General features: G+C 49.5%; 6 protein-coding genes and 1 non-coding gene across 7 annotated transcripts; 4 read left to right on the top strand and 3 right to left on the bottom strand.

Moving 5' to 3' along the window:
* Positions 1–21: 21 nt before the first annotated feature.
* Positions 22–104, top strand: RhiXN_12352. Its single transcript has one exon. It is a non-coding gene; the product is annotated as a tRNA-Gln (tRNA).
* Positions 105–413: 309 nt separating this feature from the next.
* On the top strand, positions 414–1,807 carry RhiXN_04344 (AcnD-accessory protein PrpF; the record flags this gene model as incomplete). Its single annotated transcript, XM_043324161.1, has 5 exons — positions 414–469; positions 519–690; positions 748–816; positions 870–1,187; positions 1,241–1,807. The coding sequence occupies 5 exons, from the start codon at positions 414–416 to the stop codon at positions 1,805–1,807; spliced, it is 1,182 nt and encodes a 393-aa protein (XP_043176580.1).
* A 390-nt stretch (positions 1,808–2,197) lies between these two features.
* Positions 2,198–2,455, bottom strand: RhiXN_04343 (uncharacterized protein; the record flags this gene model as incomplete). The annotated part of the gene is made up of 2 exons (XM_043324160.1): positions 2,198–2,274; positions 2,344–2,455. 2 exons carry the CDS (start codon positions 2,453–2,455, stop codon positions 2,198–2,200), a joined length of 189 nt encoding a protein of 62 aa, XP_043176579.1.
* Positions 2,456–2,485: 30 nt separating this feature from the next.
* RhiXN_04342 (TB2/DP1, HVA22 family domain-containing protein) lies at positions 2,486–4,772 on the bottom strand (the record flags this gene model as incomplete). Its single annotated transcript, XM_043324159.1, has 3 exons — positions 2,486–4,378; positions 4,436–4,549; positions 4,596–4,772. 3 exons carry the CDS (start codon positions 4,770–4,772, stop codon positions 2,486–2,488), a joined length of 2,184 nt encoding a protein of 727 aa, XP_043176578.1.
* Positions 4,773–4,946: 174 nt separating this feature from the next.
* Positions 4,947–5,915, top strand: RhiXN_04341 (gamma interferon inducible lysosomal thiol reductase GILT protein; the record flags this gene model as incomplete). The annotated part of the gene is made up of 6 exons (XM_043324158.1): positions 4,947–5,054; positions 5,103–5,125; positions 5,181–5,273; positions 5,327–5,629; positions 5,685–5,754; positions 5,814–5,915. 6 exons carry the CDS (start codon positions 4,947–4,949, stop codon positions 5,913–5,915), a joined length of 699 nt encoding a protein of 232 aa, XP_043176577.1.
* Positions 5,916–6,175: 260 nt separating this feature from the next.
* On the top strand, positions 6,176–7,987 carry RhiXN_04340 (Histidine biosynthesis protein; the record flags this gene model as incomplete). The annotated part of the gene is made up of 8 exons (XM_043324157.1): positions 6,176–6,318; positions 6,451–6,569; positions 6,631–6,865; positions 7,364–7,434; positions 7,488–7,586; positions 7,643–7,693; positions 7,747–7,810; positions 7,909–7,987. 8 exons carry the CDS (start codon positions 6,176–6,178, stop codon positions 7,985–7,987), a joined length of 861 nt encoding a protein of 286 aa, XP_043176576.1.
* Positions 7,988–8,269: 282 nt separating this feature from the next.
* Positions 8,270–12,660, bottom strand: RhiXN_04339 (potassium/sodium hyperpolarization-activated cyclic nucleotide-gated channel 4; the record flags this gene model as incomplete). The annotated part of the gene is made up of 14 exons (XM_043324156.1): positions 8,270–9,770; positions 9,823–9,945; positions 9,993–10,180; positions 10,239–10,594; positions 10,643–10,696; positions 10,745–10,981; positions 11,032–11,121; positions 11,169–11,291; positions 11,343–11,418; positions 11,818–11,879; positions 12,093–12,180; positions 12,231–12,297; positions 12,348–12,547; positions 12,598–12,660. The coding sequence occupies 14 exons, from the start codon at positions 12,658–12,660 to the stop codon at positions 8,270–8,272; spliced, it is 3,228 nt and encodes a 1,075-aa protein (XP_043176575.1).
* Positions 12,661–12,826: the final 166 nt, after the last annotated feature.

The raw sequence follows: 12,826 nt of genomic DNA, 5'->3' as shown, positions 1-12,826 counted from the left end.
TATTGCCGGTATACGAACAAAGGCTCTATAGTGTAGTGGTTATCACCTCGGATTCTGATTATGTTAGTCTTCCGGTAACGCCGGTTCGAATCCGGCTAGGGCCTTTCTTTTTACTCGTGCACCACAAAGTCACATTGTACGTATCAGGACTTGGACCTCTCACGTGGTCCCCCCGCCAACACAACACTCATTAACACATTAACATTTTTACAATCGTATGCAGCGTTTTCTCGCAGCTCATTTCTGTCGCGGTGGGACGAGGTATGTTTCAACCGGTTTTGTAGTAGTTGACTGACGGATTAGTAGCAAAGGACTATTCCTACAGGACAGTGCTCTTGCTCATGTTTCCCATGCTACCCGTGAAAGAATAATACTTGCTGCTATGGGTAGGCTCACTTTGCTTACGCGCAACTATGAGTACTAGAAAAGTCAAAGGCACCCCCGACCCCGATGGCCGCCAGATAGATGGGTTCGCATATAGCCGCATGTTTCTCATCTAAACTGATCAAGTTTCATAGAATGGGCGGAGGGATCTCATCGCTCTCCAAGGTAGCGATATTACATGCCCCAGGAGCACAGCACCCATCATCAGATTCGCCAAATGCCTTCCCAGGTGTTCCATGGGCTAATGACATTGCCAAGGCACGAGAAAGCAAGTCAGGGTGGGATGTAGTGTATCGGTTTGTCCAGGTGATTCTTCAAGTTTCTATCCTTTTACATGCTTGATACGTATACATCGGTACGTAGGTCGGTGTTCGGGAGCCTGAGCTTGACTGGGGGTCTACATGCGGTAATCTCGTCTCCGCAGCCGCTATGGTGTGTACAACCTACTGGCACTGATCGATCATTGACCTCTATAACCGATCCAGACAGCAATCAACTGGAACCTCGTGCAGAATGAACCCATTCTCAGTCAACTTATGCAAGCCAACCCAAAGTCTAGACCACAGATGACCCTTCCAATACGCATACTAGCCGCAAACAATGGCCTGGTAGTAACGGCCAAAATCCCTGTCACACTCGATTCCTCAATCACCAAGCCAACTCTGGTGGCGGTCACAGGGGGGGATGCGGTCATCGCCGGTGTTCCGGGAACAGGTGCTCCAGTAGTCATTGAAACGCCGATCCCCACAGCTCCTTTACGCACAGGAAACTCGAGGGATGTTTTACACGTTGGGAGTCACGAGGTACAGTACAATCCACCCATTAGGCATTTATGCATACTATTTAACGCTTGCAGATCGAGTGCTCGATCATCGATACGGGTCTGCCCGTGATCTTCGTCAATGCAGATCGTTTACTCAATATTGCGTCTTCAAAACACACTATAGAATCTTCTCCTGTCACTCTCGACGCTGACATGGATTTAATGGACCTTATCGAAAGGATCAGAGCAGCCGGAGCCACACATGCGAAGATACCCTTGTCAAGCGCTGCGCCCAAGGTCTGTCTGGTTGGACCAACCGACAGGAAAGATGCAGATATGATAATCCGAGCAGTGAGCGTGGGTAACATTCATCGTACAGTACCCGCGACGACGCTTTCCGCGCTCGCGTCCGCAGTTGCTATTCCGGGTACTATTGTACAAAGCGTATCGAGTTCGCCAACCCACGCACATGCCGCGAACATTGGAGATGTAGTTTCATTGACGATCGCTCATCCGGCCGGTACCGCATCTGCAAGTGTCAAAATTGGCAATATTGACGGGGTCACAAGACCCGAGGCTATTGTATACACACGAACAGCGAGACTACTTTTCGCTGGAAGTGTTGCTGTACCCGAGAATGTTTTCCAAGAGGATCAGTGATTTAGGTAAAATTTTGTGTATAAATCACCAGGACATCTAATATATATAAAGTACAGCCCAAAACTAACGGCGAAAGAAGATAAGCTCCGTAAATGAGTAGAACAAAAGGCTTCAAGCACATAATATAGTAATATGAAGGGGATGAGAATATAAAGGATGGATTTCAACACTGTGGACCAATAAACCAAATGTATACAAAAGTGGATTGTCAATTCATCGTCGTGGGCATCTAATTGTTCGTAACATGACGTGAATCCGGGGCAAGTAGGCTCGAGACGACAGGTGTGATGTTTGGAGATGAGGTTGACGGCTGATGTGGTCCTTGAGCCGGCTTGGAGATCTTCGAAGCGATATATGGGATGCAGATTTAGGTAGCTTGGAGAGAATAATTTAGGCAGCCAAAGCAAACTCCTCAGTGGATCGTTTGGCAAGGAGCTTCAGGAGCGAGCTTTTGCCGTCCACCCTTGCTGGTTTGAGAGCCGGCTTTAACCCGCGAATCAGCAACACATCACTTTTACCCAAACGTCACCGCTGACTCAGAGTCCCCCTATCAACATCCCGGGCATCGGGTTTCCCTTGCAAGTTTTTTCCCTTTTGAACCACATACTTTCTCTCTGCATCAACCTCTCGAGACGCGATCCCGAACATGGTCGCGCATCCACATCACCTCATAGCCCCTTAGTTTCCTTGCCCATCCGTCTCATCACCAGGCGCCCGTGATCGCGTCCTCGATGGCCTGGATCGCGTAGGCGGAACCTCTCCAGTGAGTTTCTTGCCCCTGACAGAACGTTGGTACTGGCCCGAATCCGAGACCTTGCGACGTTGTCTTTCCAGTTGGGCTTGACGTTCGGCTTCCTTTTGTTCGATTGCTCGACGCTCTTCCTCGGCCAGTCGCTCGGCTTCGGCAGCACTGTTATCCTCCTTGGGCTCCCAAGCCTGTGCACGCAATTCGCGCGTAGAGCGCTGACGGCGAGGAATCCCAAGACCCATTCCGGTTGTCGTAGTAGGCGGATGGGAAGGGGTGGTGCTGGATGGGCGCTGGGGCCCAGTTGTAGGCGGACGAGTAGGGGGAGAGGTTACCGGGGGGTGAGATGGAATTGGCGGGTAAGAGGCGACTGGTGCTGGGGGGTATGCGGCGACCGGAGGATAGGTCGGCGTTGGGCGAGCAAAAATATTCGAGATACTTTGGGAGGGTGTAAGGGAAGGAGCTATTGAGGGTGTTGGAAAGGACGGCGCAACGGATGGTGGAGGGATGGATGGCGCCATGCTAGCCACAGGCGACACAATCGAATGCGGGATGGACGGGACAGGCATTGCGTATGGGCCTGTAGCCGGCTGGTACGAATATGCACCCGGACCACTCCCCTGACGCTTGGGCTTAGTGTCAACTGGAATCGCAGACCGCTGGCGCCAGCCTTGGATAAAATCGGTCGTAGTCCCTGCCGAGCTACGTGGTGGGGATTCATACCCATCGTCAACGGGGACGATTGGGGCGTATGGGCGCATGGGGGCCTGCGGGCGCCCACGGGGATATTGGCTGTTGAAGCCCACAGGCGGAGGAGAGGGTTGCATGGGAGGAGAAGTAGGCCCATAGTGAGGAGGCGATGGTGTAGCGGGATACGATGCGCCAGCACCCAAATCTGGAGTCAAGCCTTTGGTCTCCCTAAGTTTGTCCGCAAACGTCATACCACGTTCGCCTTGCAAGAATTCAGACGCTCGAGGGTTTGGTCGGTCCGCATAGCTATCGACGCGCTGCCTAGTAGGAGCTAGATTTGCCCGACTAGCTCGTGTTCGAGGCTGCAAGTACGAAGGAACCGTGGGAGCTGCTGGGGTTGCAACTGGAGGATGCTCAGGGGTCGCAAGGGTAAATGCCGGTACATCCGGATCGGGCGCTAGATCCCCTGCTCCATGAGAAATCTCCTGGGTGCTATTAGGCGACAGCGCAAAAGATGCACTCATATCCGAGTCCGGGCGGTAAGAAGCCGTTGTAGCCATAGATGTGTCATACGGTTGCCGGTAATCGGGTGTTCCCATACCATAGGGAACGGCTTCACCACGAACACGGGAAGTAGCCCGACGAGGAGTTGAGAATACCGGAGGAAAGTCCCGCTCCCTGGATAATGGCATATCAACAGGAACGCCATATGGTGGAGGTTCATCCCGTAATGGGTTCTTGTACAGGACATCATCCTCATCTGAGTCGGGCTGTGCAAGTGCCCCTCGGGTTTTCGGGACGAAGCGCTGTAGTGGATCTGGTTCAGGTTCTGGCTGCTTTGACTTCGTGGCATCTGTTGACTCGGCCGGAGTATTTGCTTCGGTAAGGGACTCATCACCATCAGAAGCCGAGACTGCGTGACTGCCAGGTCGGGGGAGCGAAGCAGAGCTTGAAAATGTTTTTCGTAAAAATTTCCATGCGTGGTTTGTGACAATCTTGATCCAGACAAGAGGCGATGAGAAGAGAAGGATTGCAAGGCCTGCGAGGGATGTAAATATATCAAGAAACCAATCGAGCGAAACGTAATAAGGCTTGACGAGTGGACGAATGACGTGGAGGAGGATAGGCTCCGCCATCTGCAAGTTGGATTTTCAGGTAGGTGCAGCAAGCATGCACTACACGGTGCTACTTACTGTTGAGCGGCCGATGATGAGGAATAAGATCAGAAACATCTTGATCTCAGAGTAGAAAGGTGTTAGCACTGCGATGGTGCGATCTGCGATAGACTCGGCAATGGACCAACATGACTGCGAAAATTTAGCAAAAATCTAAATTTGTCTATGATAAACTCACCCAGACAATCCAGCACGCGAGCATTCCCTTGAGCTCCCGCTTGCGAGAATGTTTTGCTTTTGTAGCTCGATCGACTCCATTCTTTGCCTTACGAGGCGGCTTGGGTGGCTTCAAAGCTTTATAGGTAGAGTATACATTTTGGAATAGTAGATATGAGCTTAGGATAAGTACAAGCATGACGCTAGATCATAATCTGGGTGGGAGGGATTCTTTCCAAGCCACTCTCCAAACATAACACGACACAAGCGCCGGCACGTGTTTTCATGGTTCCGTGGACAGTCACGTGTGCATAAGGCAGTATCACGTGGAATGGCGTCATAGTAATTGAGATAGGCCTAATTCACCACCACAATGCTCCTTACTGCGCTCTTGTTTCCCCTACTTGCAAGGGCCGCAGTTATACCCGAACTAATTTCTCAAGATGACTCAGTTATTCTCTCCGATGACTACAAAGTTCCGGTGAGTTTACGTTGTTTCGCATGGGCGTTCTAGGCTCATTTCATTCAGATTACTCTAGGAGTAATGAGCAGGTATGCCGATAAAATACGCAGCATTCGGAGAATCTAATCGCCTGACTGGTTCCAGATGTCCCGATGCATTGCTCTGCGAGGGCGTGTTCAACCATGTCGTATCCGAAGTTAGCGACAAGATTGACATCGGACTTGCTTTTATTGGCAAGTACGTAACCAAAGCTCGCCGATATATGTCATTTTGAGCGGGTCCGAACACAGATTGAACGACTCGGAACCGCTATATGGCGTCACTTGCATGCACGGCGAGTATGAATGTGCCGGAAACATACACGAGCTTTGTGCAATCGCTCATACGTCTTCGCATGACGAATGGTGGCCGTTTTTGCGATGTCTCAACTATAATGGGAGGAACCAAATCGGGTTGGAGGATGCCAGCCGGAAGTGCGCCCGGGTTGTTGGGATCGACTGGGATAAAAGTGGCATCGGCGCTTGTGTGGCCGGAGACGAAGGAAAGCGTTTGCTGCGCGAGAGTGTGGAGTATTCGAAACGCAACCAGATAACGTGAGTACCTGTTTCATTGTATTTGTCACATGTGGTCCTCATGGACTCGCCTCAGGACAAGTTGCACGATAATTATCAACGGCAAGGTGCGATGTATCCGCGACAGCACGTGGAAAGAATGCGATGTGAGTCCCTAGAACACCCTATTCTATTGGTGACCTGAAATTCATGGTTGGTTCTTCAGGATGGACATACTCCGGCCGACTTTGTTCGCCGAATTAACAGTGAATACGATAAACTCAACTACAAGAGACATCATTCCAACTTAACCGAGATCTCCATGTAACGACCTTGCCTTTTTGGCCTCGAAGAGCCGATCAGTCATGTACTTGTGTCTGATGTAATCACATAATTGCCAATGATGTTCTGATTCTGCGGGAACCTGAATCTTCTGTGTATGCCACGCGAATACTTATAGTTCGCCTCCGTTCATTAAATACCACCTCTGGGTCCCATAACGCTGACATCTCCATACTTCCCTCTTTCTCCCAGTTCACAAGTGCTCGAGCACCACTACCCTCATCTTTCTCTACTTAACCTACTACCATGAGTCGCAGTCGCAGATCCTCACCTACTCATCGCTCTGTGTTTAGACCATGTATCGATCTGCATGACGGTCATGTAAAGCAAATAGTTGGAGGGACTCTGAGCAACAACCCAGAAGAGCTCAGGACAAACTTTGTTGCAACGTATGTGCACCTCCGCTTGCTGCCCAACCACACATGAGTCTGAAATCACTTTGATCGCCCCTTTTCTCCCTGACCGACGAACATCTATCATCCATCAACCCATCTTTCATTTCTGATCTATGACTATTGTAGCGACTCTGCAGCAAGCTTTGCTCGTCTTTACAGAATGAATCAACTGGAGGGTGGTCATGTTGTCAAATTAGGCCCCGGGAATGACTCTGCAGCTAAAGAGGCGCTCGCGGCATGGCGAGGTATGGATGTTGGAATAGGTTGCAGTGACATTATCCTAACCCTAATGTTCGGTCGTCATAGGTGGATTACAGATAGGGGGAGGAATCACTGAGGCCAACGCACAAGAGTGGCTCGACGCTGGCGCATCGAAGGTAAATTTCACCCCGTTCCGTGCGGACCGCACCCTTATCCTTTCCCCACCTGTACAACAGATTATTGTCACTTCCTACCTCTTCCCTAACGCGCGGTTCTCGCTCCCACGGCTGCAATCGCTCTGCCGTCTTGTCGGCCGAGAGAGGCTAGTCGTGGACGTGAGGTAAGTTTGGTGCACATAATCACAGCTATTCATCTTTTCCCGCCCTACCCTCCTTTTGCCTTCTGAAAAGTATGCGAAAGTCCAGGATCTGGTGTTCCCCTCTTTTTGATTGCCACTCCATTCTGGGGGTATACATGAAGATCTTTCACCACCTAAAAGCCCTGTTTGGTTTGCGCCGTCTCCGAGCTTAGGCTTCTGTTGCGTTCCTTGCGCACACCATTCCCCTCTTTTTTGGTGTACGTTGCGCCCATTACATGCGTGTACATCAGCGAACCCCTGCTCGGCTAAATGCAGCACACGTTCTACCCTGCAAAGTTCTTCTACCCTTTTTGATTATCGTTTTCTCGAATTTCTCCTTGCCTATACCCTGAACGGTATTCTTACGTTCCCGGGCACTACTCCCCGGGTAATGTCGAACGATCCCGTAGCTAACCCTTCTTCGCTCTTGCTTTCTATGTTTGTTCCGTGCTGACAACCGGCTCTTGTCACCAGTTGTAGAAAATCCGGTGACAAATGGGTGGTTGCAATGAACAAATGGCAAGATCTCACGGACATGGAAGTAAACAAGGGTATGTGGATCTATCTGCGCAATAAGCGGGAATTTATGTAAATATTATCTTAGCATCGCTTGATTTACTGTCCAAATACTGTAGCGAATTTCTAATACACGCTGCGGATGTGGAGGGGCTTTGTCAGGGAATCGACGAAGCTTTGGTGACGAGTCAGTTTGACCTTCTGATGCTGTAGACCCAGCACTGACCCCACATACAATTCCAGGGTTGGGCGAGTGGTCAACTATTCCCGTGACTTATGCAGGTGGCGCTCGAGGTGAGGCTATTTTCCATTGGTATTTCGCACTGGTTGATCGGGGGTGCTTGCAGACATATCAGATCTAGACCTTGTGGAGCGCCTGTCGCATGGTCGTGTCGATTTAACTTTTGGCAGGTGGGTTTCTCTTTTACCCCTTTTGTTTACAAAACTCTCCTATTTGAGGTGGCTAACCTCATTCAGCCTGCTTGAGCTAACCCTGCATTATTGTGTAGTTCCTTGGACATATTTGGTGGAACGCAAGTCTCGTTTGCGGAGTTGGTAGAGTATAACAACTCGCGGCTGAATGAGTAAATTCCGACGCCACACGGACTTGAACTGTACAGTAGTTTGTTGGATGGATTTGGACAGTTTACTACATCGGATAGGTCCCAGCACAGATTGCACCTACCCGTTCTAGACATTGTATTCTTTTCTCCAAAATGATTCTTGATTATCTCGCACGGAAACGAGGATTGTATGTACGATACGTATAGACTTCAAAGATATCCGATTATACCAACCGATGCTACAGTCATGAGTATAGAAACAAGCAAATAAGTAAACATCATGGACAAGACCCGAAATGGCGTTAAATCAATCATCTCCAACATTATCCGAAGCCTGTAGAACGAATAGGCTTGCCTTGGCGCCCGTAGCTACAAAGGCAGTGGCAACATCCCCCACAGTCCTTCGGACCTCACCACCAATTGTGCCCGACGCATTGGAAGCAGCAATAATTTCACGGAGTTCATCTGTATGCGATTCGGCCGCCAATCGTCGTCCGCGGCCGACTACTACAAGCAAAGCCTTGCTGCTCGCCACAGCAGAGTCATGTTCATTACTGCATTGTTTCAGGATTCCGGCCAAAGGTGTGGGAGATTCGTCTTCGACAAACGTAATACGGGAAAGAGCACCCTGGATCGCCGGAGACTGCGCATCGGAAGAGGAAACCATTTGAGTCCAAAACAAGTTATCAGCGGTTTCAGACTGGAGACGAGTTTGAGTGGTATTTTGCGGATAGATTGTATCAGGACCCATCTGAAGAACGAGCGTTAGTAGATCAGTATCAAACTGGGAAGTAGCACCCACCGAATGAACGGTCATGTTGTTAGCAGCAAGAGTGGCAGCGACTTGTTGAGTCTTCACATCTGTGGCCCGAGTCTCCGTTTCCTCAAGGCCGTCAGTCTTCTTCATACGCATAACTGTTGCTGAAACGGCAGGGTGCGCGCACAACTGGACGACAAATGCGAGCGCAAGGCGATCATCAGGGCCTCCAAAAAACGGCAAGAATATGTGCTGGCCGTATGTAGCGCTGGTCTCCAGAGGTGAAAGTCCACGATCAATGAAAAGTGCGACATCTGCTGGGGACTCGACAAAGACCCGGCGGATAAATTGCGAATAGCCTAATGCTGTAGCCTTGTCGACAGCAGCAGAACGACCACCAAAGATAGCATCGAATGGGTTTTGAGGAGCCACTCCATTGCTATTTTGTGGGATCTCTTCGATAGCCGAGGGAGCGGCGTTCCATGGGACAACTACGAGATCAGCATTGGTTTCGCGAGCATGGGAGGTGACGCTAGAGCTAAATGACTCCTGAGGGACAATAGAAAGTGCCGAAGAGACTGGGATTCGGTTAAGGTGTCCAAATGTGCGCATGACGCTGATCAAAGTATCGCGGTGCATCAGCTCTTCGGCAGCGGTAACTCTCATGACCGCTGAGGTACGTTCCGTGAGTTCAATCAGGCGAAGCGCATCAATGGTAACACGAGGGGTCCCATCGGAAACGAGGGGTGTATTACTAGGAAGAGGTGAAATTATTGGGCTGCTTGGGTCCATTAGATCCATCTTTTCGTCAGAGGTACCAATCAAAGCAGGTTTAGCCAACGACGCCTTGAGAGGGGGTTGTAAGAACTGGGTTAAAGTCATGACAGCCGGCAGGTGTTCAATTTTGCTCAACACGACGGTGAAACGGGTCATTAGTGAGATAGGGCCGGTAGCATTTCCAGCAACTGAGCGGCGGTGGTTCATATTAGCTGGGTCTTCGCTAGAAGATTTGTTCGCTGAGATGTGTTGACGAACTCGCTCTGGATAGATGCTACGCCCAATTTGGTTAATATGTAGAAATAGAAGAATCGGCGAGGACTTACAAAACCGTGCAAGGCGATGTGATGAAGGTCAAAACTACCGCCATCATAACAAACATCGAGAACACCTTGGTGTCGAGAATTCCAGCCGCCAGACCAATATTAAGCACAATGAGCTCAACGAGTCTATGCGAATGTGAGCAAATATCGGACTAAGCACTGAATACTCCTACCCTTTACAGCTCATCAACATCCCAATCGCTCCGGATTCGCGAGTGTTGAAACCCATGAGGCGCGCAGTGACAGCGCAGCCAATAAACTTTCCAAGAAAAGCAACCACGATAACCAAGAAAGTATATCCCCACGCGGTGCCATCATTCAAGAGACCCAGATCGGTCTTGAGACCCGAAAGCGTAAAGTACTGCAGAGAATTCGTAGTCAGAACCTCGAACCAGCAAAAGCATGTGTTATGCGCTTACCAATGGTAGAAACAAGATGGAGACTAGGTCCTCAATCTTTTCGAGAAGAGCAATGGAAAAGCCGTTGTCTCTTGGGATGACCAAGCCAGCTATAAAGGCCCCAAAGATGGCATGTACGCCGATCACATCGGTGAAAAAGGCGCTCGCGAACACCAATAACATGGTGACAGTCATCATAAACGGTGTAGGCGTACCGCTTCCGAGGCTTCCACTGTACCTGGCAAGCCATCGATATCCCCACTTGACAGGAAACAAAACAAAGAGAATCCATCCGACGCAAGTGAGCAAAATATATAGTGCCGTGAGTCCTTCACTGGCGTTAACAAGGGCAACAGTCAATGCCAAGAGGATCCATCCTGCACTATGGTTAATATCATGGCTGAATATAACGTTCAGCTACTTACCAACAACATCGTTTCCAACACCAGCAGACAGGGTAGTCACACCAACGTGAGTGTCTACAAGTGCGTCAGTCGAGCACTCCCAAACGGGTCTAAAATACTTACCCAAGAGCTTCAATTCCGTCAAAATGCGACACAGCACGGGGAATGCAGTGATTGAAATGGCAACACCAACGAACAAGAGGAAATGACCAAACGATGCTTTTTCCGGGTCGATAAATTGGTGATAGATGGGAACTGCAACTGCAACTCCCACGCCAAAGGGAAGAATCATACCAGCCGCCGAAATGGCTGTAGATGCCTTGGCATTCCGTTTAATAACCGCAATATCAAGTTCCATGGCTGATCGCGAGTGAGTTCCGATCATGTTGGAGCAGAGATGCAAGACCTACCTATGACGAACATGAACAAGCAAAGACCAATGGTGGCCACCAAGCTCAGGTATGGGAGCGATTCTGGAGGGAACACTGTCTTTGAAAAGTCTACCGCACTATGAGCTACGAATTTGGAGTCAAATGTATGGACATACTGGGGATGCGGCCGAAAGCTGTAGGACCAAGTAGAATGCCACCGATGACTTCGGCAATAACGCGCGGTTGCTTCAGCTTTGCCAACACAAGGGCCAATCCTTGGGTCATGCAGACAATAAGGACTGTCATGAGGATAATTAGTAGAAATTGGGACAAAATAAGGCCGGTCATACTCAGTTGAATAACCCATATCCTTATAGGATTCGCAGTGTCGAAATGAGATGGATTTTCTCCAGACAAGATACCACCCTGTCAGTCGGTGAGTATGCTCCGAGCCCAGATAGCGACTTAATTTACTTGCCTGTTCGCGCGCAGCTCGTTTGACTAGGCCATGGCCAACCCCCAGAATTACGTCGGAAAACTCACCCATGGTGTCTTGCGAGGTGGTGAGTAAGTGGGGTTACCACTGGCTCTTTATGTATTCGAGTGAAATAAACAGCCACAAACATATCGTCGACTCAGGAACCACGGGCATATTGCTTCCCGGCTTCACAAGGCACGAGCCCCTATCAGTCCACTCTCCTATAGCGCAATGACAAGCCCGAGCTTGGCGATCGATTTTGACTTGCGCTTCTTGCCTCTCGCTCTGAGAATGCCCGAATAATACTAGCTACCGGAAGTCTTGTGCTGCGGCTATACTTCACTCACGGCCAGTTCGATCTGTGTAAATCCGCTGCTTCCAGCCTCGTCGTTCCTTGGCCGATCCAGGACTAGTCCTCTCCAATCAGTTGGTTACCACATACAATCTCATGTGTGTACGGAATATCTCGTTTGGTATTAAACTAGAACTACAATGACACAACAGAGTCCTTTCAAAAACGCTATCTAACGCACAGTTGACTACGAGTCCGAGCTACAACCACGGCACCCTTTCGAACGAGAATTAGCCGAAATCGCTTCTGAACGAAAATAACGATACTTACCGCAGTGAACACATTGAACAACAGTGCCCTCTTTTACCTGAGCTTTCGGAACACGGCAAATACAAGTCGAGCCTTGGTAGTTCATGTCCTGGAAGCAAGTCAGTTACACAATGGGGATGTGGCGAGTGGGCGTCTTACCCGTGTTTGAATACAACGAACACAACACAACTTTTCGTACCCCGTTTTTTTCCATTTGGCAATCAGACTGCGCAAGCCAGTTAGTTAGTTGGCAATGATACTAATGTGTCAACTTACTTGGCGTCGGCATAGCCCTCCTTGAGCAACCATTCGTATAATTCCTTGCTAATAGCTTCGCGTTTGTAATAAAGCTCATAAATATAGCGGGACCTGGTGTGCGAGATACGCATGATGGGCCATAGAGACTCGGACTTGCGCTTGCCCTCGTGCGACTCGTTCTCAGCGTCCCTCATCTTCTTCGCATAGTCATCGAGGATCTAAATAATGTTTAAGTATGAGCTATTAATGCTTTTCCAAATGCACTCACCGACTCGATCTCCTCGAACCCTTCAGGAGGCTTTTTCGTGCGGGTTGTGCGAATTTTCGGCATTGTATTGTGGCTACCTAGTGGTTGCCAGCAGCAGACGTGTTGGCGCTAAACGAGCCATGATTGAATGAATTTGCATATTTTATTCAAGTCCGAAACCAATCTCAATTTCAATTCCTAATTGATGTTCCAAGCCTATCACAACACAAAAATCTTTACACACAGTACA

This window comes from Rhizoctonia solani, chromosome 1, assembly GCF_016906535.1.
Source record: "Rhizoctonia solani chromosome 1, complete sequence".
In the NCBI taxonomy this organism is placed as follows: domain Eukaryota; kingdom Fungi; phylum Basidiomycota; class Agaricomycetes; order Cantharellales; family Ceratobasidiaceae; genus Rhizoctonia; species Rhizoctonia solani.
Note: the sequence above shows the minus strand (reverse complement) of the source record. Positions and strands in the feature narration are given on the sequence as shown.